Below are 27,322 nucleotides of genomic sequence, written 5' to 3'. Positions count from 1 at the left end.
CCAGAACAGTAAGATAGGGTATTGATTTTTTTTTTTCAATTTCCATCTTTTTTTTTTCTTTTTTTTTTTTTTGTGGGGTTTCTTATTCTAGGTTTCAAAGGCAAACAAGTAACTTTTCATGTTTCTTTTGCACATAAAATTTGTTTTCGAGGATGTTCATTTCCCTGTTGCTGAATTATTTTCACTCACAACCTTGCATTCTGAAACCATTTTCTATGTAGCACCAAATGTGACCAGATTGTGACTTAAGTTTTAACTAAAAGCTAAAAATTTTAAGCTTCTTTTTTTGATTAAAAAAAGGCACCAGTGACTCAGAAAACATTTTTTTAAATTATCATTGCTGAATATTCAAGGAATGGTTTATAATTTGTATGTTTAAGAAATCTTTCTCTTCATATAATACCCAAGTTAAGGTTTTAAATGAAATCATTTAAATGTGTGTGTCTTTGAGGATTTGGGGGATATTTGTGGGGTGTTGGAATTTTTTATATATATATACACCATTTGTGCAATCCAGATTTTAAATGTTGTTGGCTTAGACAATTAAATTAGCTTGGTAGCTTATTTTCTTTGCTGAGTAAGATATGTTTGCAGGTTGTACAGCTGAGTGTGATCTTGTGTCCCCAGCAATGCTAGAGAACACTGCATTTACAAAAATACTATTTTGGCTTTTGACTTTCAGTCCAGAAACTTAACCTGGAGTCTACTGACATTGGTTTGACCAATACTGCTTTTACTTGGTAATGCCTTTTTTATCTAATAGGGGATTTTCTTTGGGGAAGGGAGGAGGGGGTGTTTCTGGCTGATCAGCATACTGCTGTTTAAGATTTATGGAAAGCAAATGAGTTTTTTGTGTTCGCAAGGAGCAAAAGATTTTGAATTGTTAGAGGAGGGTGATGCTCATTCCTCAGCATTCAAATGCCGGCTGGGAAGGAAGAGATCTTTTAGTAACCCTGTTACTTTTAAATTATCATTGCTGAATGATAATTTAAAAGATCTTTTAGTAACCCTGTTACTAAAAGAGTTTGAGCTCTCCATAAGTCACCTGGTAGGGTACACTGGTCCTTCCATCAGCAGGTTCTCAGATGCAGGGATTCCTGTCTTGGCAGAGCTTGGGGATCTTCATAAAAGCAAAGCATCAAGACCTGGCTCTGCCTGCTTTCTCAAAAGCCTTTTTATGCCTTAGCCAGTTAATGTCTTGAGTTAACCTTTTAGTTATTTGGTTGAAAGCTTAAGTGCTTTTTCCGGTGATTTCCTGGAGGCTACATGGAGTTTTGCATTCTCTCTGTAGTTGTGCAGGAAGGTGTGTATGTGCCATCCCTCGAGCAGGCCACTTTTAAGAAGCTGAATGCTGAGGCTTTTGTTCTCACTTTATTAAAAATGACTAGAAAGAAGTTCAGAACTTTTGTGTTAGATATGTGTTACATCTATTATGGTGTCAGACAACTAAGAAAAAAAGTCACTGGCTAATGAGTCTTAATTGTAACAAAACATCAAATCATTGTCACTTCTGCTGCAGTAAATGGCATTCATTATATTAATCCACTCCATTACAAAAGTATTTTGCAGAGAATACCATGACCCTACTGCTTCTGTAGCAGGAATAAGCTGAACGTATCACTGTGGCACTATTAGGTGTATTAGAAAGCAGTTTGAAGCGTGGCTGCATGACCTGAAGCAACATCAGCGAGTCTCAGGTAGCGTGTTTGAAAAAATAAGCTACCTTAATTGGAGACGAGAGTAAAGGAGCCCCTAGATGTGAACATTCCTGTAGCTTAGCAATGCAGAAAATAAAAAGCTGGATCAAGAACCTCTGGCTCCATTTGTTGAGCAGCACAAGCTAAAACAAAGCTTAGACCTTGAACTGGGAATGGAGAATTTTGGAACCCTGGGTATTGCTCCTTTTTCTTCACTGTTACGATCCCTTTTCAACTTCAGATCTAAACCCACCATGCTGCCTCTCCCCTTTTCACCCCGGAATTGGAAAACAGAGAACTGCATCACGCCCCAATGCTCTTTTTACTATGCTGCCATCAAAAATTTCTGGCAGGAGTTGCTTTGACTTTTAACAGCGTTCTATTTCATACCATATGTGTACATACACCAAAGGATGATATACTGTGTTTGTAACTAGGGAATGGCCTGCTTTATTAAACATCCCCCTTGCCAACAGTAAAAGTGAACAGCCATAGTAAACACAGATGCAGGGAGGGAAGAATAGTCCGAGCTGTGCCGCAGCGCATTGTACCTAAGGCAGAAAACGTCAGCCTCTAATTGGCTCTGAATGCAGCCCACCTACTTAGCAAAATTGGCTGCCAAAAGCAAATTGCCCCAGTGCTCCATGCTCCGCACTGTCTTCCCATTGAATTCAGCCGAATGGGAGGCTTTTGCTTTCATTTTCCAAACTCTCCATGAGTTGGCAAAAAGCTGTTTCAGGGAGACCCTCTCTATCTAGAATAAAATCCTCCTGAGGGCGCGTTCCCTCCTTTGCCTCCTCCAAAGGGTGCTGCCACTCTAGTTCTCAAAATTTGAAGACAACTGCAGGGGGGAAGGGGAGCGTGTTTGTTTTGTGAAGAGGGGATTTATTTGTTTATTTTCTGGCAAAACACATTTTGGCCCAGGAAGAATGAGCAAAATGACAATTTGTCTTGGAGCTCTTAAGCTTCTAAGCACAACATTCAGTGCTTATATGTTGTCACATTGCCAGCAGCAGGTATGCAGAGGCAATGGCAGAAAAGAAGAAATTAATGTACACAATCCTTAAAATTGCTGTATTGAGAGCCAGTACTTTGTTTTTACTTACAAAATGGTAATCACTGGGTTTGGCCCAACATTTGCACCCAGTCACTGGGATGTGGCAGGGATGCTCCTGGAACAAGCCACACTGCAGTGTTTAAGTCCATGAATTCCATTGCAAATAGCAGTGGTTGTTTGATTGGCAGGTTTTCCTGCCACTGAAATTTTCTCTCCTAAGCTAATAAAATTAATTGTCCAAAGCTAAAGTCTCCTGCAAGGGGTTAGCAGTAAAGAGCTGAAATGGGAGAGAGGAGGGTTGTTGGTTCTTCTGAAGGTTTGTGCTAAATAACTTATTTAGGAGGGAACCTTTTTTCCCCCTGTTTTTTGGATGAAACTATTCTTAGAAGCTTAATAAATTATGAGCTTGTCACTTCCATTTCATCAGCACTAAATTTCCACCTGCTTCTTCTCCTCTAAATCTGAGAATAGGATAGGAGTCCTTTGTTCTTTTTAATGGTGTTGGCTTGCCAAAACTCTGGTACATCAGGTCACTCTTGGTCACCTAATGATTTCATGTAGGGGTTTTAAGATAGAAAAAGGAAGGTCTAAGAGATAAGAGTAGCCAAGTAAAGAAAACAGAGTTTTGCAAACCACCTGTATGGATCTGTCCTGTTTCAGGGTAGGGGAAGGTCTTGGATGAATTCTTACTTAGACATGAAATAGAGAGGTAAAGGGACCTGGACAGGAGAACATGGTAGAAGGGGAGATGGTGAGTAGAAATATGAGACAGAATGGAGATGTAGTAAGGATAGAGGAAAAATGTTTGTTGAAAGAATGATCAACACTGGGGGAGAAAACTGGGAAAAGCTGTCAGGGGACTTCCTCCATGCCGCAAAGTCCCAGCTCTAGGCTAGTAAGGTAGGTAGTTTGTTATTGCCCCTTCTCCCTCCCCACCTTCCTCCAAGCTTACTCAGAACCTCCTTCACTGAGCTTTCCTCAAGCCTTTCCCATCACTCCAAGACCCCACTGATGCCAGGGCAAGGAGCCCTGAGCTGCCCGCAAGTCATGATATCAGAAGCGTGAAGGGTGGGCACCATACCTTTTAAATGGCTTGTATGGCAAGCAGATAAGGTAGTGAAGTTTTCTTGTCTGCTTCAGAGAGCCCGTGGTTCCAGAGTAAAAAACAGGCAGTCATAAAAAGGACTTGAATTCAGTGTTATTAGGTATTTCTGTAGTTGTGACAACTGTTTCATTTCTCATTTAAAAAAAAAACACAAACTTGTGGTTTGGCTCCCCCTCCCCAAGGAATTTAATCGGCCATTTTACTAAGTGTATTAAAATCCACAGGGAAATTGTTTCTTTTTACTTCTGTATGCACATTACTGACACAACATGACTTGTATAGGCTTCACTGTAACCTGTACTTTAGCTGGTCAATGTAATTTATAACAGAAAAGCTATGTATTATAATGACATGGCTTTCATAATACGTGTGTGTTGCCTCCACTCTGCTGTTTTATGGCAGTACTAGAAAATATTTTACCAGCGTCTTGCTATATCCTATAATCTAAAAAATAAAATGGCAAAAAAAAAGGTCTCCATCGGACCAGGAAGGCACAAGTGTGTACTTCGAGCAGTAGCTGAACCTGTGAATGCCTGAGGAAGATAATGGCATGCTTACTAAATTGTAGTGGCTTCAGTCCCAAAGAGTGGTGGCAGCAGAAATCCCAGTGTCCTCCCTCATGAGCTTTGGCTGAGCTGAGGTCTTTGGCTAAGCCTGCCCAAAAGCCATATTAGCAGAGTGGTAGGGGCTTGGTGCTAATTTGGCATGTCCTCTGTTGGCTTTCTTATCTCTCTCCAGTGAGCTCTGGAGCTCTGTTGAGCTGATCTCTTGAGAGTCACGCAAGACATCTCAAGAGATCAGAGGGTTATACCTGTTCCTTGCCTTCAGTACCAGACAGTACCACCTAAAAGAGAGCTCTAGCCCAAATGCTGTGCTGAACGTAGCCATGATAGTGATTGAGTATATTAGCATCCAGCTGCTGGCATGGAAACCTGTGAGCCTAGAAGATTCCTTTAATGCCACATGCTTGAATTAGATAGGGAGCGAAAGCTGGAAACCAGATCCCTTGGCAGAACGAGTCACACTGTATTGCCTCCCTTCAGTGCTCAACTGAGAGTATCTGTGTGTTTTGGAGGGACTTGTGACATGACACCATGGGATTTGGGCAGTGGTTGCCTCATTTGGGAATTTCCAGTGTTCCTGCAGTGATAAATGCCCAAATGATGTTCCCTTTGACTCATACAACAGCGGGATGTTGGGCACCTAAACAGCTTTATTAGCAATAACCTGATTTCCTGCAGACTCTGAGGTGTGCAAGCATTGAGGGGTTTTGAACATTTTTAAACTGGAAACAGCGTTGAAGCTCTTCTCTCTCTGTCTGAGGCCTTCTTCTAGCTTTGATCCATATTCTCTCCATCCTCAGTTCACCAGCTGGTAACCTGCATGGGTGTGTGCATTTACCAAGAGGAATTTTAAACAGACCCACGTGTAACAGGAGCACGTCTCTTGTGAGTGGTACTGCAGGCTCCCGTGTTATAGCAAGGGATGCTCTTGTGTTAACTGTCAGTGGATACAGCACTCACTGTCATGGTGTCCAGGGCTGGATTGAGCTTTCCATTCAGCCAACAGATGACATTTCCAAAAAAGAAACTTCTACAAAATGGGGAGTCTCTCAGAGATAATTACATGGTTGTATAAATAATGAGTGAGATATTATATGCTAGCTCTATAGTCACATCCATGGAGAGAAGAGAGAGCTTTCTTTGGGAGCAGGAGAGTTCTCTCAGCTCAATTAAATGGACTCATAGTACCAGCCTGACACTGAGCATTTGTTCCCACAGGAGCCTGTTAAAGAGAAAACCAGTTAATGTTGTGTACAGCCTCTGTTTGGACCTCCTGCTTGGATTATGAGAAATGTTAAAGTTAAGAAAACCCCCACTCATTATCTGAGTTTCGAAACCTGACTGGCTCCTGAACACTATCGGCAGCAGGGCTCACCTTTTCCACTGGCCGATTAGCTTCTTGTTATCTTGTTGCAAATGCCTGGCTTCACTATTCCTGTACTTTATTTTAAATGGCTTTTGCTTTGTGCAATTGAACATACTGTAATCTTCTTATCAAATAGTAAAGCTCTTTAGTGATGCCATTTTGAAACGTACTTCAGTTTTTAAATTGCAAATTCTTCTCTGGCTGGAAGGTCTCTGTTCTTGGTTTAGGTAGTGATTGAGAATATTTGTGTATATATATGTGTGTGTGGCTGTATATAAATCCTTGGAAACATACTGTCCCCTTTTCTGATAATGTACATCAGTGGGTTTCCTTCTAAAGCATTGGAAAGGGAGGGTAAGGATAACAGATTACAAAGCTGGTAGCTGCCCTCCTGCATCATTTTGGGATGCTTTTACAGTGCTTTTTTTGGGGGTTGCATTTAGAACCTCCAGAGAGACAGATAAATTCTCCCTGAACAAGGTTTTCATTATTAGTTTTTATTATTTAAGTGGAAGAACAGGGCTGGTCTAGTTTTAAGTACATAACTGAAAATCTGAGCTCATATATTCTAGTCTCAGTCAGTAACTTGTGATGTGACTTGAAACAAAATCACTTAACCTGTGAGTCTGTTTCCCTACCTGTAAAGTGGGGTTGAGAGTAAGAGAGATGCCATGAACATTAAATATTTAATGTTTATAAAGTGCTTTGAAGACAGAGAGTGCCACATAAATGCTTATTATTGTATTACAATGCGAGGAACTGGATAACCTTGTGTAGGAAGGAGAGTTTTGCTAGAAACTGTAACTTTGGGAACGAAGACTAAAGCAGGAGAAGAAAGGGCATCTTGTAAAATTGTGTATTAAGAATTTTGAATGAAATGCACTGGAGAGTCTATCTCTAAAGAATTAGCAGAGGCAGTCTTCGGGGCCACTGAAAATAACCTTCAGAAAATCATAGGATTCAGTAAATAGACAAAGTTGGATTTTCTGCTAATAATGAAAAAAAAAGAAATTCTGAACAAATTCCTGTGTTTAGCTTGGCCACAGTAATCAACCACATAATGGGGCCATTATGTGAATGCTGGGAAGTAAGACATCTAGTTATAGACAGGCATTATTTTGAGGTGTTTGTCTAATCCATCCTCAGTGTATGTGATTATTTACCTAGAAGATCAAGGAAATAGAATGGATATGTACCTTATTCAGGACAGCAATTGGTAGAGCACTCCATCTGTGAAGATCATTCAAGCAGCTCATACACTTACGTCAGCTTAGAATTTACAAGTGGATAGGCAAAAATATACATACAATGTGTGGAACAAAATTTTGTAAGAAACTGGGAATAAAGCACATGTCTTCAAAGCATGTAATAAGGGAAAACCTCAGCCTTTGTAATAATGCAGGAGGTCTTCCCCATGGTGTCCTTCATAAAATGAAATATTGCAGATACAGAAATATTCAGGCCTTTCTGTCCCTCCTCCCTACTACTACAGCAAATGAGTGCACGAACTGCCTTTAGAGATTCTGGAAGAGGAAAAAGAATTAGTTCTTTTTTGCTGCAGGACTTGGCTCACTGTGGTGGGTTGGACATGGCCAGCATCCAACCCCCTACCCAGACACTCTCTATCCCCCTCCTCAACAGGATGGAGAAAATAGGATGGGAAAGCTCATGGGTCAAGACAAAGAAAGTACTCTTACCATGGGCAAAACACATTCAACTTGGGGAAGATGAGTTTGTTACCAATTAAAATAGAGTTGGTTGGTGAGAAACACAGCAAAAAGTTAGAACAGCTTCCTCAGCAGTCCCCTTCCTAGGCTTCTTCATTCCCAACTCTTCCACTGTCTCCATCCCGTATAGGAGGTTGGAGAATGAAGGTTGTGATCAGTCCATAACAGCTCCTCCTGCTTCTTCCCTGCTCCAGTATGCATCCCTCCCATGGGATACAGTCCTTCACGAAATGCTCTGAGGGTACTTCCCAGGGGCTGCAGTCCTTTAGGATAAACCTGTACCATTGTGGGTCCTCCACAGACTGCTGCTCCTGCCAGAGCCTGCTCCAGCATGAGCTTCGTCCCATGAGGAATGGACCATGAGGTTCTCCATGGACTGCAACATGGGTATGTGCTTGTACCGTGGTCCTCCATGAGCTGCAGGGTAATCTCTGCTCTGGCGCCCTGGGGAGCACCTTCTCCCCCTCCTCCCTCTCTGACCTCTGTATTGGCAGGGCTGTCCCTCACACTTTTTTCCTCACTCCTCATTGTCCATGCAATGTTTTTGCCCTTAGAAGAATCTCAGGGAAGCACTGCCAGTTTGGCTGGTGAGCTGACCTGTGCCGTGCTTCATAGCCATCATGGAACCAGCTGTGAGCAGTACAAGCAGCCCCAGCCACCTCCTGCAGACACCACTCCCACATCTTCCCAGTTCAGAGAAAGTACTGGGGAAGAAGATGTTGATGAGAAAGGTATGTTGGCTCATTGCGATAACTGGTAATTTTACTTTTCTGTTATTTATTTTTACTTTTGGAGAGGGAGCTGTTCAGTTGTTTATGGGCAAGCTTAGACATATCGTAGAATGGTTTGGGTTAGAAGGGACCTATAGGATCATCTGGTTCCAACCTCCATGTCACAGGCAGGGACACCCTCTACAAGACCAGGTTGCTCCAAGTCCCTGGCCTTGAACACTGCCAGAGATGGGACAGCCACAGCTTCTATGGGCAACCTGTGCCAGTGCCTCAGCATCCTCACAGTAAAGAACTTCTTTCTAGTATCTAATCTAAATCTTCCCTCTTTCAGTTTAAAGCCATTCCCCTTGTCCTGTCCCTACATGCCCTTGCGAGAAGTCCCTCTCCAGATTTGTTTTGGCATCCCTTAATATATTATAATTTTATGTGTGACTTCCCTAGCCTCTATTTCTGTCACGCACGCAGGTTGCTGGATGAGGCAGGAGGACTGTGCTGTTCACAGAGTCAAAGCAGAGCAATCGCAATGGCCTCCTGTGCTTTTTGGCCTTAAAAATCTATAAATTCATAAGCCTAACAGGAATGGTGCAGTGACTCATCCCCACGGCAATCAAGGTGTCAACAGCAAATCAAAAGTTTCCACTGCTTCTTTGAGATGGGGTTTCAGAGAAAATGTTGATGGTAATTAAAAGAATTGCTCATAGAAGGCTGTGAAACTCTGGTGTGCCTCATAAGGTATGTGTCTTTTCTCCAAACTGTTTATGGCTCCATCTTGGATAGTACATGCCTGCGCCCAGAGCAGTGGAGCAGGATGCGGCTTCCCAGAAAAGGGTTTGAAGGCACCGCACAGGGCTAGATTTGTCATTCAGTTTCTTTCCCTAGTGTTCAGAGCTGTGACTTTATTCTCTCACAGGGAATCATCTGCTAGGACTATTTACTGGGAGTGCAGTACCTGTGCCTGATCTTCTTTACCCACTTCTGTTGATGCCTAAGAATTGATTAAATGATGGTAAATCACAGTCTCTGGTTTTGGCCACTGTTTTTGCTTTCTCAAAGTGCCTGAATTTCTGGCCAAACTGATTAGATAAGCTGCAGCTGCAGTTACCTAGGACGTATGATTCTCTTAAGAGCTGTTGGGTTTACACGTGAGCAGTAACTCTACGCAAAGTGATGTCTCTGTAATATATTCCTTTTTCTCTCCTTGCCATGTTTTAGATCTCTGTGAAAACAAACTCCTTAGGAAGTTTTGTAGCAGTAATAAAATAATTTGCCTCAATGTCTCTCTATTAGATGTCACAACACACTTTTGTTTTTCCTCCTCATGTTTATGGGGAGATGGCAATGTGAGGAAAGATTAGTCAATCAGGCAAATGATCTGTTATTTTCCTTCTCTTTTCGTCTGTCCAAAAAAACCTGATGGGCTGTGATGCAAAGTGTCTCTAAGCAATGCATATAATGTATGCAGTTACTGCATGCTCAGAAGCCAAATGCAAACATTGCAGAGTAGAAACACAAGGTTTATCTAAAAATAAACAAAAAAGGAAACAGAAATCTGTACTTCAGATTCTACACACAAGCTGTTCAAACAGCCAGATCTTAGTAGTAGATTTAAATATGTCAACAGCAATGGCCTTGGTTTTTTGCATGGTTAAAACTTGTCAGCAAATTCAGTCTTTTGAGTGATAATAACACTAAAAGGCTTACAACAAACTGTCCTTGGCGTGTTGCAGAAAAGGGAAAACTTACAGGAACAACAGGTATCTGTTGACCTGGGGGTCAGCGTGGAATCTCGGGTCACCTGTTGCAGGCTGAGAAGCTTACTGAAGAAAGAGCAAAATCCATGAAATCATTGCATTGCTTAACCATGCAGCAAAAGGTCAGAAGAGAACAGGCCTCTTCAGATTGTATTTAGTAACCATGAAGATCTTGCTTGTAGTAGTTGCTTTGCAACACACAGCATTTTGCCCACCGTCCTCCCTGCTCCTCCTCTGAAAAATTTCCTCTGATCTAATTTGAAGGTAATTGCATGCTCATGAGCAACTTTCTTCATTTTTCAGCAAACCAGACAAAATTGTTATAAAAGCAAAATGCAGATTGTTTTGCTCCACATGTTTATTGACAGACCAGGCAGGATCCATTCTGAAAGACGCAGGGGTGGGACAGTAACAAATAAGTATGTGATGTATCCAAATATTGAACTATCCTCTGCTGCATTCCTGTAAATTGAAGTGACGACTGTTGCTGTTAAGTTTGGCTTTACACATATATTTTGCTGGTATTGACATCTACTGGATAAATTCGCTACTGGCAGGAGGAATACATTCTGTTTCAAAGAACAAGAGAGTGCCGTTGCCTTCCTCTTGGGAAGCTTGCACTGCACAGCTATGTCTTGCAGAGTCATATACCCTCACTGCTTCCTTTTTTGCTGTTTTCTTTTTGTTGTCTCCTGTTTCCAAAACAGTTGTGTGAACAAAAATTGAATTTAAAGATAGTAAATTGCAAGCACGTGTGGGCAACAGGCTGATGAAACAGCTGTAGTCTTGCTTTCATAGAGCTGAATTTTTCTGTTTTGCCCAAGGCAGTAAAGAGAAATTAGTTTATTAGTTTCACTTTGGTCACTGGTGAATATCTTCTCCCCCTCACAAAAATAACACTTTAATTCTGCTTGATTTGAAATAATTGACCGATCAGGAATAAGGCATGTGAAGGGAGCTTCCAAGTCTGAATTGCACTGTAGGCCTGGAAGATCAATTATTTGGGAGGAGAGCTGAGACACTGCAGCCTTATATTACACCTGCCTGTTTATTACACTTGGCCTAAGGGGAAAGCAATGCACCATTCTGATCTGTTGCCTTGGAGAAGTACAGATGTAAAAGGAATGCAAAATAAGGGAACAGCAAGTTATTTTATTTTTTTTTTAATGTTAATACATTTTGTATTGATATTGAGGACATTTGAGTAAACTCAGCTTCTAATTTATAGGACAACATATGTATTTTTCCTTCTTTCTATGCCAATGTTCTTTACTAAATTCAGTTGGTTTTTTTTTCTTTTTTAGCTTCCCAATAATACTTGTAGTGATTGACTGGTAGCAGTAGCACAAATACTTAGTAAAATTAGTCCCACTGGAAGATTACTCAGATGCTACAGCTCTTCTTACTCCTCCTTCCTCTGTTCTTTCTGCCTATTTGAATGATTTCATTTTAAGAAAAACGACCTGAGGCACAGCAGAGAGAGAAAAAAAACAGAAGTTGCAGGAAAAAAACAACTGATGGACTTGTGCTTTGGCTAATCCATGGAACAGAAGTGAGGCCAGATGTTTGCTATACAGGCATTTGGCATATAAGAATCTCACTACAAGACTGCATATAGAGTTTTTGACAGCTGTGGTTGGATGAAAATGGATGATTGCTACTTGGGATAAAATGCAAACATTTTGGCCAGTGCTTGCAAATCTAGGGGATTTAAAGTTTTATTCTTAACTAGATTCTTGGTATTCTTAATCCATATTGAGCAAGTGCTTTCCAAACATGATTTGATTTCTCTCTGTAATTTTTAAAGGTTCTAAATCACCTAACATATCTTAAGAGAGATATGGTGAGTGGTTCATGCTTCTGAGAAATGAGCTGATTCTCATTCGATTGTGTTATTTCTAAAGCAGCTAATTAAAAGCTTCAGACCTCTGGCTTAGAGAAGGTAGGTTGCTGATTTACTGCATTCAGCAAACAGTCTTCATCCAGCAGTTGAAAAGGTAAACCACAAGTCACTGGTGGCAATTTGAAGTGAGAAGCAAGAAAGGGTGAAAGAAGGAGTGATAACAGGGATAGCTTTTAAGAGGCAGAGGAGCAAGCTGAGAAGCAGTTACGTTTGATACTGGGACTGGTATTAATTCATTAGGATGGTGGGACTGTCCCTCTAATTCTTGAAGCATTGCCTTTCAAAACAAAGCAAAAATAGCAAGGGGATGTAAATGATACTTACTCCATTGAACCAACTGAAAATAAAATCAATCCATTTTATGAAATGTGGTTAGGCCACAAGAGGTGATGAGCTGTGACTGCAGATGGACAGATAATGTGGGCTCTGGCCAACTTCAATGACATACACTGCACCAGGAAGGGAACATTTAGATTTGAAAGTCTCAAGTGTCTGCCAGGTGACCAGAAGTCCAATATTTCCAGCCAGGAAAAGGTGCATCTGGTACTAATGCTACAGGTGCCAGAAACTGGAAAACCTGTAGTTATTCCTCTCGATATAGGGAAATTGCATAGTCTCTGGAAATTCAGTTCCTTATTGCAGGATTGGGATAAACCGCACTGTCCCTCCTCAGCGTGAAGTGAATCATGTGAAAGCCTCAGAGGTTCATGGATCCATGTTGATATGGATTGTGCTAGTCTAATGTGCAGTAGATTTAATGTTTCTTGTTTTTTTCTTCTGAAGCATTTTGCATTTAATAATCACTTTTTATATACCAGATGCTTAGTGACTGTTTCTTGCTGTAATTGTATGTGTGGTCATGATTTTGGGGAGATACAGATGTCTTCTTTTAACAAAATATGTGTCAGAAAACTGTATGCTCAGAGGTCATTGGTCCTGGAAGAGAAATTTTACTACTTCCCTGGTTCTAGCTGAACCTTTTTAAATGTGAAGAGTAGTAGAGGTAGGATGACCCAAAAATATCCCCAAGAAGGAACTTTGAAGTACAGTTTCTTTATTATACAGTTTTGCAGTGGAATCTGTGATGCAGAGAGCTTATGCTGGAAAATATACTGCATTTAACCCTTTCATTGTCAAAGAGCTTTCTCCTCTAATAGTTTTGACTGATTGATTGGTCTTCCCCAAGGGCTGAAAAACTGAGAAGGGCAGTAAATCAAAGGAAATTTCTCCTGCCTTGCCCAAATGTAATTTGAAGACCTAGTCCCCTCCTCCTCCCTTCCACAAGAACCAGCCCCAAAAGAGTGAAGATCCTGTTAATTAAATTTTGTGAGATCTAATTTGTGACATTTGGCAACACTGACGGTAGCTTATTCTACATTTCTGCTTTATTAACTATGAAGTCTTAGGCAAGATTAGGTATGTCAGGTCCTGGCAACCACTTAATGGATTCTGAGAAGATGGCCCGTTTCCCCAGAAGAAATCTGGTTGTGTCCCTGTCTCCCCTTCTCCACCTCTCCCCAACCAGCACCTTTGGACCCTGGCCACTGGCTGACATGTAGCCAGCCCCAGTGCTGAGGGTGGGTGTGCTGGCCACTGATCCTGCTATGTGAGTCTGCACAAACCCTCCACAAACCAGCCTTTAGCATAGCAGCTATTGGCATTATTTTTCTTTTGTTTGCTTTTCATGCTAATGAGATAATTGAATTAGGAAAGTCAATGTTTTGGGCAGTGTTTTGCAAGCAGGAGTGTTGCAGAGGAACATTATGTGTTTCTTTCTCCCCATTTTTTACAAGGCTGGGTTCCAGACAGTGCCGGCCACCTGGGACTCTGTAGAGATATCTGAGGAAGTTATTATGCCTTTGTGTAAAGTTCTGGTGGATTTTCATTTATAAAACTGCTGTGCAACATTCCAGTTGCGTTGCTGCAGAAGGGGCTTGGAAAGCCCAAGAACCTGCAGCAAACTGCAGCTAGAATTGATTTTTGGGAACAGAGGGTGGTGAGGGTTGAGTTCCGCTCTGGGCTTTTGAGGGGGAAGGTGGTTTGAAGCAAGCCAATGGGGAGAACCAGATAAAGTGGGAGATCTTACCAGTAAATGCCTGAAGGGAGAGGAATGGAATTAGGAATTTTCCACAGATACAGATCCTGAAACAGTCTATTTTGACATATTTTCTATCAATTTATAATTGACAGTAAGTGCACCTAAGGATGTGGATAAAGACCATTTCAAAATAGTCCAGGATTCTTGGACTTAGAGAGCTGCGGTTGTTCAGCCGGGAGCAGAGAAGGCTTCAGGGAGACCTTAGATCAGCTTCCAGTGTCTAAGAGGGGCTGACAAGAAATCTAGAGAGGGACTTTCTACAAGGGCCTCTAGTGACAAGACGAGGGGGAATGGCTTTAAACTGAAAGAGGGAAGATTTAGATTAGGCACTAGAAGGACGTTCTTTCCTCTGAGGGTGCTGAGGCACTGGCACAGGTTGCCCAGAGAAGCTGTGGCTGCCCCATCCCTGGCAGTGTTCAAGGCCAGGTCGGACAGGTCTTTGAGCAACCTTGTCTAGTGGAAGGTGTCCCTGCCTATGGCAGGGGGGTTGGAGCTGGATAAGCTTTAAGGTCCCTTCCAACACAAACTACTCTATGATTTTGTGATGGGGACTTCCCCAGAAGGAAACTCCTGCACCTGATATAAACCCCATGATTTCGTGTATGTCCGAATTTTGCATGCAGCAGGGTTCAAGATGGGACTGGTCTTCATCTGTTCAAAAAGTGTCAGCAGCAGGACCACGACACCTCTGGTCCTCAGTGGATTTTTCTCACCCTAGCAATGCTTAGGATCAGTGAATTGCAGGATATGTTATCTATTCCACTCAGGTTGTTAAGGGATTAGCATTTGAAAGCAAATGACGAAATATAGGAAATGATCACATTGAAGATAAATTTCCAAGAAGCTTAATAATAAAAAATACACATACAGATACTTTACCAATTCCTACTTTAGGAGGATCATATTCTCACAACTTGGAGAGAAAGAAACCAGACTGGTAAGGTAAGGTGTCACTCTCACTGTGGCTATTTTTTATTATTGTTGTTCAGTTGGATAGCTCTGGTTTACCTATTCACTTATCCAAAGAGATTTCCATATCTATTTTAAGTACTCAGAAATAATAAGTGTACAGACTTTTCTACAGTATTTTAAGACAGAGAACCAAAAGAATATTTTAAGACATGGAACCGAAAGTCTCATTTATGCGCCCTGCATAGTGAACACTGTCGTGAGGAGACACTGTTGTGTTGCTTCTTTTTTAGTACATCCCAAAGCATTACCTCTTCCAGCATATATTTGGAAAATTAAATCCTATATAATCTCTTAAATCTACTGCTCCTTTACCACTTGCAGGGGTAGGATTTGGGCTTTTTTTTTTTCTGTTTTTTTTTTCTGTTTTTTTTTTGGGGTGGGGGAGCTGATTGTAGCAAAGCAGCTCAAGTCTCTGCCTTGTCTTGGGTTTTACAAGAGCTTTATAACCATTTGCAGGACTAAAGGGTTTACAAAAGTAGACCTTGCTTGATAATAAAGTTGTTTCCTTGTCCCTCAAATATTTTGGGTCCTTATCTTTCTACACAGCTGCTTGTAGTTCAGCTTTACAGAATCTCTTGATTGGATTCTGGCTGCCTTTTGTCTAACAAAGGAGCCTTTCAATGAAGTCACCCAAATGGAAAAAAAAGAAGTTCAGTAAAAATTGTGCAAATGGATTAGTCAGATCTATGTAGGCTTATAACAGTGATTCCATATGGGTTGAAGAAGGTCTTTGTAGGTTATAAATAATGTTGAGCTCTAATAAAACATTTTGGTTTTCACATTTCCAAAGTGAAGAGCAGCTCCTGAAGCTGCAAGGTCTACTGGTACCCTACTTTATTTTTTCTTAAAGACTTATTTACACGTGTGTATTATGGGCGCATGTATGACCTTAGTACTGTGTTATATCCAGAATTTATTGTGACACTGATGTATTTCAGTGTGATTTTGGTGCCTTGTGCATAAATTATGTCTTCAGTCCTATGCTCAGGATGAGGTGATTGTGTCAGTATGCTCTGATAAAACTGCATCCAGTGATGTTTTCCCTGCAGCGTATATCTGAAATCATTCAAGCTTAGGTACTTAGACATCTTCTTTATCAGTTACAGTTCTTCATGCTAGATCTGATTACAGCAAATCTTTCTTTTCTTCGTCTTTTTTTTTTTTTTTTTTTTTTTTTTTTTTTTTTTGGTGTGGATTTCATAAAATACTTAGGCTTTATATGCACTTAACTGCATTTGAACCTCTGTAATAGACTGTTTTATCTGTGCTGCCATTCATCCAGTCTGAAAACACATAGGGCTATTTAACTGCTTATTTTAATGTTATAGACTCTTTCTTATTTTCTTCCATTTCCCTAATGGCCATCTATCTACTTCCATTGCTCTGTCTCCCAGCTTCTCTCGCTGATCGTATTTCTCTAATGTTATTATTTAAAAGGTAAATTTAGAAACAAATGCTTACCCAGGAAAAATTTAAATTAAAAGGTTGACCTTTATTTTTGAATTCACTTAATGAAGTTGACTAATAGTCTAAGAAATCTGATTCTCTATCTTCAGACTGGCTGAAAGCCTGGTTTTCTTTATATTTATATCTGCGAGGACAAGCATTTTAAGGAGACCTTGACTAGATAAGCATGGAGAGCAGGGAAAAGGCTGCTCTAAGGCTCGAGCCGGACTGTCGTTTAGAACAGCATGAATAGGAAGCATTTTTTCTGCAGAACAGTGAGTGCTTTGGGCTTGGGGGAAGGAGGGCTGTGTTTAAATGTATCAAGCATAAAATGGAATGTTAACCACTTAAGTTTAATAAATCTGCAGCAATAATCTGTTTGAACTTGGTAAGAGGCCCGTAGTTAGCATGATGCTATCTCAAATGCCTCTGGTGGTTTTCTTGCCTCTGTGTATGTGTGTGGAAGCAAGGAACAAAGGAGCTTGCATAAGAGATATGGTGAAAAATGAGTACCAGGAGGAAGGTGGCTTTTCAACTAAGAAGGTAGGAATATTTCCAAATGGCCAAAGTGTTCAGGGTAGCTTTGGAGGCTGGCTGTAGGCACCTCTGTAGGTTCCTGACATTTTAGTCCTGAAGACGCTCATGTTCTGTGGAAAAACTTGCTCAAATTTTGTTGTTGAGCAAGCTGTTTGTTTGAGACATTTCTAAAACTCTTGGCCATACATAAAATTATTTTCTCTAGCAGGGGTATTCTCACATATTACTTTCCCTCAGGAGTGATAGATTTAAAGTAATTTCTTTTTACGGTCTTTCTCACCTGCTACATTGCATATTTTGGCCTTGAAGGACTGGGGAAGATGCCTGTCATATTCCTCAGAAGGGCTTTCAGTATTGTTTCATTAGTCTGTTACTTTTCCCTGTTCTACCCTAACAGACCCATCTTGCTGTAAAACAAATTATGGAGGAAAGGGTCCTGTGCATGTATAATCCTCGTGCCTGGCTCCAGAGCACTTTGCATGACCCTTCTCTGAAACCTGTCTGTGTTTTGGTATGATTTTTGCAACTCACAGACAGGATTCAGTCTCTGAGGACTGAGATAGGCATTTTGTTGGCTTTGCCATATCACTAAATCTCATCTCAGATTTGTCATGGGATTTTTATTTTCCTCTGGTTGCTTGATCTCTCTTCTGTGGCTTTTTAACGTTATCCACAGCCCTACCTTAATACCAGTTTGATCTTCTTTTTGCTTTGAATTTATCAGTTCATCCAGTAACAACTATGGGTTTCTCTTCTCTTCTTTTTAGCAGGGGGCGGGAGGTTTCAGTCCAAAAGGGGTTTTGTTCCTTTTGGCTGCACAATAAATTCCTTTTGATTCCATGTGACAAACAGGAGCACACGTTTCCTTTCTGGTTGAGATTAAAATTGCCCAGCTGCTCCAGTGATTATGTCTTGAGTAGAGAGTGAGGGAAGGCCTGTCTCATTGGTACCACCTTCACAAGATAGTATGTCAGCTGAATTAGCTGTGCAGTGATTTTCAGGACTAACAGCATGCAGTATGCCTCCTCCTGGATTTCTGTTCTGAGATACACAAATCATACGTTCTTCTTGTTGCTGGTTATGTCTGTGTTGTGTATTTATAGCTCTGATGTATGGTAGATGTATCTAATACAGCTTTAAGCTTATCTGATCAAGAACTGTCTTCTGGACGTGGCAGTTGGTAGCTTCATGTTAGCTGAAAAATTGGCCCCAAAACAGAGGTTGGTAGATCTGCAATTAGCCAAGGTTTGCTGGGGCTGTAACTTTGGTGCAGACAGTACTGGCAGTTCCCCAAGTCTGAAAAACAAGGTAAAAACCTTTCTCTTCCTCAGTGCTGTTTAGGTGGACCTAAAGAGAACCCTCTCCACTCTGTCTCCCCAACAGAAGGGGTTTTTGTTGTTGTTTATTCTTAAAAAAAAAAAAAAAAATCCAAAAGACTCCATCCATGTCTAGATAATTTTAGCCTAAAATCATGTATTGTGGAACTGGTGTTAGCTGTGTTAGGATGAAAACACTCATGCATCTTTGATTGCAGTGACTGCTGTCCTCCATGCTGTTCGTGTGTGGTTTCCACTGGCCTCTGTAACTGCCATTTCTCAAGATGGTTTATGCTGCCCTGTGTCAAGTTCTGTGCAGAGGAATGTGGTGATTATGCTTGGCTCAGGACACACTTTGTTGGAGAAGTTTTTCTTTATGAGTACAAAATATGTTTAAAGCATTATTATTATGATGATCGTTGACAAAAATAGTCTAGACAAAGCATAAACTCTGGATCCAAAAATACATTTAAAAATTAGTTAGCCTGTTCACAAACCATTTCTTACCTCACCAAGCAGCTATTTATGAGAACATTTTATATTGGTTCTAATTTTATACAATTAATAGCAAGCACTAGCAGCTGAATACTCATTTATTAGATAGTTATCCCCTCTGGTTTTTCTACACATCTTGTTGCTGTCAGATATCTTTGTACCCAGCCAAAAATGACATGTTGAAGCAAGCAGGGTATATTTAATGCAGTGCGTAGAAAAATCTGTGACATTCAGCCCTGTCTTTTGTTTTTTATTGGAAATAACATGAAATACAGTAGCTGGACAAATAAGTGAATTTGCTTGTGAAGAGGGGGTTGAGTTTTAAGTAAACTTCTTAATGCGTGGTTTAGTCACAGGCTTTTTTCCTGCTTGTTATTGATGTAATTGCCTGTCAGTCTCATCTGATAGTAGAACTGCTGGGGGCATGGTGTCTTGGATCATGTGGCAAAAACTGCTAGCTATTGACTTATGTGCATGTGTGCTTCTGCTCTCCGCTGAATTAAATGTCAGATATACTTGAGCGTGTGGGTGGGAGGGGGGATATGTGATTTGGTTCTCTCTGGTTGACTTGTCAAGAAGTACACTAATACAGCTAATGGAGATCCTTGAGCTTGGGAGGAGAAGAGCATTCCATTGACCGCCCCCATCCAAACAGTCAAAAAAGATAGCTTCATTCAGTGGTGGAGACCATGCGGATTTAAAAAGAAATTTTTCCAAAGGCAAGGAATAATAACGGATATTTTTGAAATTGCAGCTTGCAGTTCATCGTCTCCCTTTTTGCCTGGCTTTTCAAAAGGTTCATAAAACTAAAGGAAGGGAAATTATACCTGTGGAATTTCTAACCTTTTAAAGACACTATCTTTAGGTACTGATTTTATTCTGAGATGGTTGCCACTACAGCAAAAACTTGCTGTCTTCACTCTACTAAACCAGAAGTATGTCTTTTCTCTACAGCATCTTTCACAGCACTTGTGTCTCTGGTTTTTGCCACATTCAGTATATAGCTGTCATGTCTAGATGGTCCTCTGGAAAATATGAAGTGAGATTTCTGAATTAACACATCAGATGGCCACAAAAATACAAAAATGAAGAACCTAAGTAAATATTAGTGAATCATCAACCCTCAAGTCATCAAGTCAAATCTTACATGAAATTCTACCAGAACAAATATATCTGACTCTGTTGGGTTAACAGGAATGATAATTTTGTGGTCAACTACTACAGCACTGCTGTGTGGTCCCAATATACGCTCTTGCTGGAGGTGTTACTCCTGCAGAGGGGCAACATAACCAGCACAGAGGCAGCTTCTTGGGAGATTTGGTTCAGCCTTTTGTTGAAGATTGTGGAGGGAATTTGTTTTTTTTTAATACATGTCTATATTACCCAATTTTTACCTGAGGAAGAGTTTTCTGTGTCTGAGGCTGGTAGATCTCTGGTGGACCAGGTGAGCATTTAATTATTTAGTCATAATAGTCAGGTTTGTTTGCCTTTTTGGTTTTATTTCTACCAGATGAATATCTAACATTGTTGATAAGTGCACTGTTTTGTGCCACTTCTAAATTATGTCTCTTTTAAGTAGTTTCTTATATTGAAGCTTCTAGGTAAGCTTGGTTTCAGCTCCCTCCGCAGACATTATAAGCAAATGAGGGTTTTGTGTCTAAGAATTTATATCTAAGAATTATCTGTCCATTTTTCTATCTAAGAATTTTTGAAGCAAGATTGGCTTCAACTGACCTGATGGTATTATTACAAAGAACTTACTGGATCACATGGTGCAAATAAAATAAATCAGATGCTGCAGTAACCTAGATACTCATTATTTATTTATGGGAATAAATATATTTAGCATTTATTTATACTGTTCTTCAATTCCAGATGCTGTAAACTTTCACTTACTCTGATCTCAGCTGGGAAAAGAGCGTTGTTGCTCTTTCTACATTCTACAGGTTAGGAGACCTTGGCAGGAAGGCTGATGTAGCTGCTCTAGGCTACATAACATATGAGAACTAGGATTAGATGTTGGGAGTCTCAATTCCCAGCACTGTGTTCAGACATCTTGCTCCTGCCAGATAAAATCAATGGATAACAAAGACTGTGGAGTTAAGTAATGATAAGAACAGGATGATCACACAAACCAAGTTGGTCATTTGATCATATTAGGTATATTAAGTGTTTTAAGCCTAACCAAAAGCACAAGAAGAGACAGGACATGTTGGCCTGCCCTGAGGAGCAGCCACACTGTGGAGAGCATGGGTATCACAGGGTAAAGCATTCTGTAGGAGCTTCAAGTGTGGAGGTCTAGCAAAAAGGAAGAGAAGGGGCTGTGTAAAATGATACTTGGCTTTGAAAATGGAGAAACAATGGCTAGATTTGAGAGGTAGATTTTTCTTCCTGTGATCTTTAGGTTAAATATTTGGTCACACTTCAGGTGCAGAAAAGAGCTGCAGAACTGATGATTGCTAAGAAAACTCCAAGACAGAGCTCTTGGAACCATTTCCTGCTATCAGAAGATTGAATGATGATTTTCATCTAACTTGGCTTTTCATGTTTTGCCTGCTATTGCTTGTTATACTGGTGGAGAATTTGAGCAGATCGTCTTTCCTCAGGTCTGATGGACTGGTCTCTCCATCACATGTTTGTAGTTGTCCAAACTCTCATTTGTGTTCTGAATTACCATGTACTACAACATTGCTCTCTTCCTCCTGACAGTTAGCTGGGAGAAGGGGAGAAACTGCTCTCCTAAGCAGAGGAGGCATGGCAGGCTCTTGCCCTGGTGCTTATAGAGTACATTTGCTGTGCTGGGACTTTATTCCTAACACGTCTTTGGTTTTAACCTTTCAGGCAAGCTCTCGTGTTCCCTTTGAGAAGAAGCTGCCCTCCATCGAGATGTCACGGCACCACAGCCGGTTTGAAAGAGATTACCGGGCCGGGTGGGATCGCCGGGATTGGAGCTCCAACGGCACTCATGTCAGCAGCACCAACTGCAGCAGCGCCGTGAACACCAACAGCAACAACCGCCCTGGGCTGCTGCCCCTGCCCATTGTCCCCTCCCGCCTCCCCACCCCGGCCACCGCTGCCTGCACCACTGTCAACAGCGATGTGATCACGAGCTTGGTGGCCAACTCATCTCCAGCTTCAAATACCAAAGTAAGAATATAGCTCTTTCTGTTTTATTCTGGGGTTGGTGTCTTGAGGGATGTTAGAGATGGAGCTTCATCTGTTCCTTTGAAAACTGCGTGTTTGTGGTATAGCCAAGAGGAGGAAAAAATATTCTGTGGGCAATGTCTTTTTTATTCTTTTGTGTGCTGTGCATACACTAGAGTAGGTTTTTCTTGCTCTAGGACTGAGGGTTCCCATGCTCCTGAGAGTCCTAAGCAGTGCAAATGTTCCTTTCCTTTCAGCACTGCCTACATTTGGACTTTCTGTTGCTTTCCCTGGAACGTGCGGTTCCCATTTTGCCTTTGGGGATGATGTTCTTGTCTGTTGACCAAGACAGAGCTGTGGTTGACAACAAGTGGATGTGGTTTTCATCCAGAGGGAGTGGAAAGTGATTAAAGGGCATCATTTTGGTTGAACAGCATTTTTTCTTCTCTTTAGTTGGTACTTTCCTATAAGGTTCTCAAAGCCTTGTTCTGAGTGCAGATTGGAGTGTTAACAGTGGGACTGCTATAACCAGGCTCTCTCTCATTTGTGCAGGAGTACACACTAAGGAGTAACAAAATATTAAGCAGCAAAGAATTGAAATCACTAGTAAATCATTGGACTTTTTTTGTTCTAATATATAATTGGAGGGAAGAGGGCGACTTTTCCATTTTTTTAAACCATTTAGCGGTTTTAAATCTGCAAAGTATAAGTTGTTATTCCAGGAGAAAGTTGGGGTTTCTTTCTGCATGCAAATTCAGGTAGAACAGCTGGGGAATACAAAACCCTGGCAAACTGTAAAGGTGACCACAGCAATAGCAAAGTGAGCCAGAAGCACTGCTGATTTTCTTTTTATGATATTTAACATTTTCTTTCAACTTTGTTTCATTTTAATAACTGCAAGTGCCAAAGACAGCAGATGCAGACAGAGGGAAAGGAGACAATAAAGTTATTTAAAGTAAGCCAAGAGCAAGCTGGAATTTTACTGCAGTGCCATTATTATATTGATTTTTTTTTTTTCACACTGTAGAAAAACAAGGTCAGTGCTGCAGGAGGAAACATTAGGGCTAAGTTTACAGTGTGATTGGTTTTAAAAATTTTGCACAGCATCTTAAAATTATTTTCATTTGAAAGAAGCCATCCAGATTCTGATCAAAACATATTTAGAGTTCTCCAGATGCTATCCACAGATAGATGCATTTCAATCATGCTTTGTCTGGAGATGATTGAGGCAATTTTGGAGCCAGAGGAGTCATTTCATTTATCATGACCTGTTTTTCTGGGTCTGCTTAGAGTCCAGTGATTGTCTGGAGCTGATCAGCCCTTCTCCCAGATGTTCAAAACCATTTTGAAGCGTAGCAGTGCCATTAAACCATGTGTTTACTGGGGGAGAGGAGGCAGGAACAGCAAGTTAAATGCCTTTTGATCATATGCTCAATGTGAACTGTCCTCTAAATTGCCTTATTAGGCAATTTTCTGATGACTTTCATTAGTAAGAATGTTTTTGGCATGAACAGATCAAAAGCAATAAATAGGCTAGAATGGAGGTAACATGAGATGCCTTTTATTCTGAGAACTGTTAATCAGCTGTGTAATCTCTCATAAAATAAATGTTTAGAAATGCATGCAGTCTTTGTCCCAGGCTCTTCTGCTAAGTATCAGCTAAACAACTCTAAAAATTCAAAGTTGCTTGTACGGAAGAGGAAAAAACTTTGAAAACAAAGTGAGTTAGGATGGACAGAGCTGCAGATAATGGTGCCTAACAAGCTTCAATTCATGATGTGGAACAGTGTTAGAGAAAACATCAGGTGCTCCTACATACTTGTGTTCACCCTGCCTGACTGTGTCTCTCCTTCACACAGAGCAGATTTACACGTGCGGTTAGCAGTGTAACCAGCCAGTGCCTTTCCCTTGTAGAATCCAGCTAATGGTTAGGCATAAAAAATTAAATGCATATAAATAGGAAATCACAAGTGAGAAGAATGATGTGGTAGCTTGGTTTATTAAAAAAAAAAAAAAAACAACGAACAAACAAAACAGGAATGTGCCAAGTTGCCATGAGCTGCAGAGTTCACAGTCTTTGCTCTGCAGCCTTTTTGTGAGCACCTTTATGGTGTACAAGCTCATGGGGCAGGTATCATTTTAAGCTGGATTTCTTAGTTCTGTTTTGTGGTCAGGAGCGGGATATTTGATGGCTTACCTGCACTTCTGCAGTCTGAACCTTCCCCAGCATTCTGGCAGATGTCATTAAGTCACTGGCAAGGGAGTGCCCCACACAAGAGGCAGCATGTTGAGTAAAGTATCATGGTGTTACAGAGCAAGAAGATGGAGAACCTAGTTCTCCTTGGCTTATTGTCCAAGGATATGGGTACAGCCAGCACTCCAAACTGAGGACAGAAAGGACTTCCTGTTTCATCCAGTTACCAGTTTTGACTTTAGCATATCTTCCTGATGTGGTTTGAAGATCTCAATTGTAGAGACCAACGTCCATCTCTCTTTGTTCTGTGTTCCTACTGATTAATTATCCTCCAAGTTTGGGGTTTTCAATTTGTTTTGGGTTTTTTTATAAACCATTTCGTCTGTCTTCACACTTTTGGTCCTTGGTTCCTCTAGTTTCCTGGTGTTTGCCAGTTTTAGTAGTGTCCAAATAACTGTGTATCTTATCTTTTGTATCACGTCCATTCTTTTGCCTTTGAAAATATGGGTACCAAAACCATATGCATCTTTTCAGCATCAGGCTTGCCCTTCTTTTCCCTTGTATTTTTTTTTTTTAATGTTTCCTCAACATAAAAAGGGCATGGAACTATTGAAACAAGTCCAGAGGAGGGCCACGAGGATGGTCAGGGGACTGGAGCACCTCCAGTATGAAAGCAGGCTGAGAAAGTTGGGGCTGTTCAGCCTGGAGAAGAGAAGGCTGCATGGAGACCTCATGGCAGCCTTCCAGTATCTGAAGGGGGCCTATGAGGATTCTGGAGAGGGACTCTTCGTCAGGGACTGTAGTGATAGGACAAGGGTAATGGCTTAAAACTTAAACAGGGGAAGTTTAGATTTGATATAAGGAAGAAGTTCTTTACTGTGAGGGTGGTGAGGCACTGGAATAGGTTGCCCAAGGAAGTTGTGAATGCTCCATCCCTGGCAGTGTTCAAGGCCAGGTTGGACAGAACCTTGGGTGAGATGGTTTAGTGTGAGGTGTCCCTGCCCATGGCAGGTGAGTTGGAACTAGATGATCTTAAGGTCCTTTCCAACCCTGACTATTCTATGATTATATGATTCTCTAGCATGGCGATAAAATGTGCTCCCTTCCTTTGTTCCTATATCTGCACAGTTAATAATTGCTCCAGGATTTTTGCCAAAGAGCTAAGTCAATAGTTATTAAAAATATATATAAATGTTATCATCCTCTATTACATGTTATCAAGCAGAGTCATAATCTTGTTAAAGACTGAACTGAATGAAGTCTGTTCGACAAGGTCTGTCTTCTGGATACCTGTATTTGTAGGCATTGGTCATATTCCTGTCCTTCAGCTCCTGCTTAACTGAATCCTAAAATAACAAATTCAAAATGGAGGAAAAGCTTTTCTCTCTGTCATGTAACTGGGTTGTGAAACTCACTGCATTGGTGATGAAATTCATAGGTAAGTGGTTCTAAGGACCACTAGACTATCTAATCTGGCTGAACCATTTGGTATATACATTATTATGTAAATGTCTGTAAGATTAAAGACTTCATCCAAAGTTATGTAATATGAACAGAAAAAGCTCTGGAAGGGAGAGAAAAAATTGATCGAATTAAATGTTGGAGAGAGGTGAAACCATCTTCAGAGGGAAGCTTAAGCTATATAACTGTGAGGGGGTTGGGTTTGGTCTATGTTTTTTATGCTTCTGGAAGAGCTTTTTACATCTTTCTGTGGAGGGCTTTAGAAGGGTTTTATTACTAATTATTAATGTGTAGAAGAACTTTAGAACTAATTATATTTTGAAGACCTTTGAAATTTATTCTCAAAGCATACCTGTAACCTTCTTAGCACAGATGCTTTGGTACAAATCACACTTAGTGGATCTGCCACATTTAAGTAGTTACGGATGTTTGGTCTGAGTTATTTAAATAAAAATAACTGTATTTTCCTCAGCTTTATTTTTGCTGAACAGAATGACAGTGATACTTTGCACTGCTGTAACCCATTTCATCGGAGGCTGCCAGAACACATCAGAAAAAACTGTTTAAACTTCAATAACCTCTAAGAAATAGTTTAAGATTGAGCTCCCAGTATACCAACATGGAAACTGAGGTACTTGGAGGTAGTGATTATTGGGTTTTCTGTGCCACTGTGAGCAAAGTTCCAGCTTTTTTACTCCATTTGGCTTTTCTACCCGGCTGCTGTATCCAAAGTGTTGGGCCACAAACCAGCAACCAGAGTCAGCACAGTTTGAAGGGATGAGTTCTTTGATGGAGATACTTTCTCAACCCCTTGAGTGCCTGAAGTAGTTGATAGGAGAGTGCAATTCCTGCCATTAAACTGTCAGGTTCAGATCAATTTGTTGCCCTCTGGGCCCAGCCATGTATGATGATTGAGCTTTGGTTTGGGTTTGTCTGTGTGCAGTGGGGCTGTCGGTTTTTTTCCAGCAGTGAGGTTATTTGTTGGTAGAAGGAAGCTATCGAAGAAACCCAGCAAGACTGCTTAAGGTATTGGCAACAAAACAGTTTAACATTCATTTAAGGATGCTGCACACCATTCCAGCTATGTTTTCTGTTCATCTCAGCAGCACCTTCATTCTTTGTTTCTTTCCCAAATTATTCTGCGAGTTACTTGTACAATTTTCTCCGTCAAAGCTCCTGTATCACAGCTTCAGTTTAGAAGGGTTGTCATGGACGGTAATTTGGAGTTTTCTTGCCAAGAGATTTTTTGGTTATAGAACATTTACTTTTATCATCTCTATATTATTTTTAAATGCCTGCAAAGATTGATATATCACCAGAATCTGTGCAACACCAGGCGAGATATAACTTTTTTTTTTCCCAACCGTAATTTTAAAAACCCTTTGCTTGGAACATAAATTGATTCTTAAGCCCCCACATATTAATGACTTGTTATTCTCAAGGTTAAACCTATGACAAGTTTTATAAAAATGGCAGTCTTTAGTTTTGGTAAGATGTTCTGTAGTTGAACTCAGGGGTATCTTCATGGGTTTATGTCTCTAAATAGCATAACTGAGATGTGATCCTGGCCTCCTGTACTTAACAGTACTCCCATAGCATTTAAGACTTGTGTGTTGTTGGTACTGTAGTTTTTATCCTACTGTGGTTAGCCACAGTTATGTGGGAGAGAAGACAGAGATGGTAAAGCATTTGTTAACCTCTCTGGAAAGTCAGACAAGGATTGCAGAGGGAAAAATTGCCCCCACTGTCTTTGTCTCTC

General features: G+C 40.7%; 1 protein-coding gene and 1 long non-coding RNA gene across 4 annotated transcripts in view; one reads left to right on the top strand and one right to left on the bottom strand.

The window, feature by feature from the left end:
* KLHL29 (kelch like family member 29) overlaps positions 1–27,322 on the top strand; it is a 403,205-nt gene that overhangs the window by 127,226 nt on the left and 248,657 nt on the right. For all 3 annotated transcript variants that reach the window (XM_057427613.1, XM_057427614.1, XM_057427611.1), the window contains one exon: positions 21,606–21,911. In XM_057427613.1, the coding sequence (XP_057283596.1) occupies positions 21,651–21,911 (261 nt within the window). In that variant the 5' untranslated portion in view covers positions 21,606–21,650. The remainder of the gene's footprint in view (positions 1–21,605; positions 21,912–27,322) is intronic.
* LOC130609060 (uncharacterized) lies at positions 19,625–20,765 on the bottom strand. Its single transcript, XR_008974706.1, has 2 exons — positions 20,661–20,765; positions 19,625–19,789 (listed from the first exon to the last, which is right to left on the bottom strand). It is a non-coding gene; the product is annotated as an uncharacterized LOC130609060 (long non-coding RNA).

The sequence above is a fragment of the Pezoporus wallicus genome, unplaced genomic scaffold (genome assembly GCF_028554395.1).
Source record: "Pezoporus wallicus isolate ANWC-B61680 ecotype Strahan unplaced genomic scaffold, APGP_CSIRO_Pwel_v1 contig_6464, whole genome shotgun sequence".
Taxonomy (NCBI): Eukaryota; Metazoa; Chordata; class Aves; order Psittaciformes; family Psittacidae; genus Pezoporus; species Pezoporus wallicus.
This window is presented reverse-complemented; position numbering and strand designations above follow the sequence as displayed.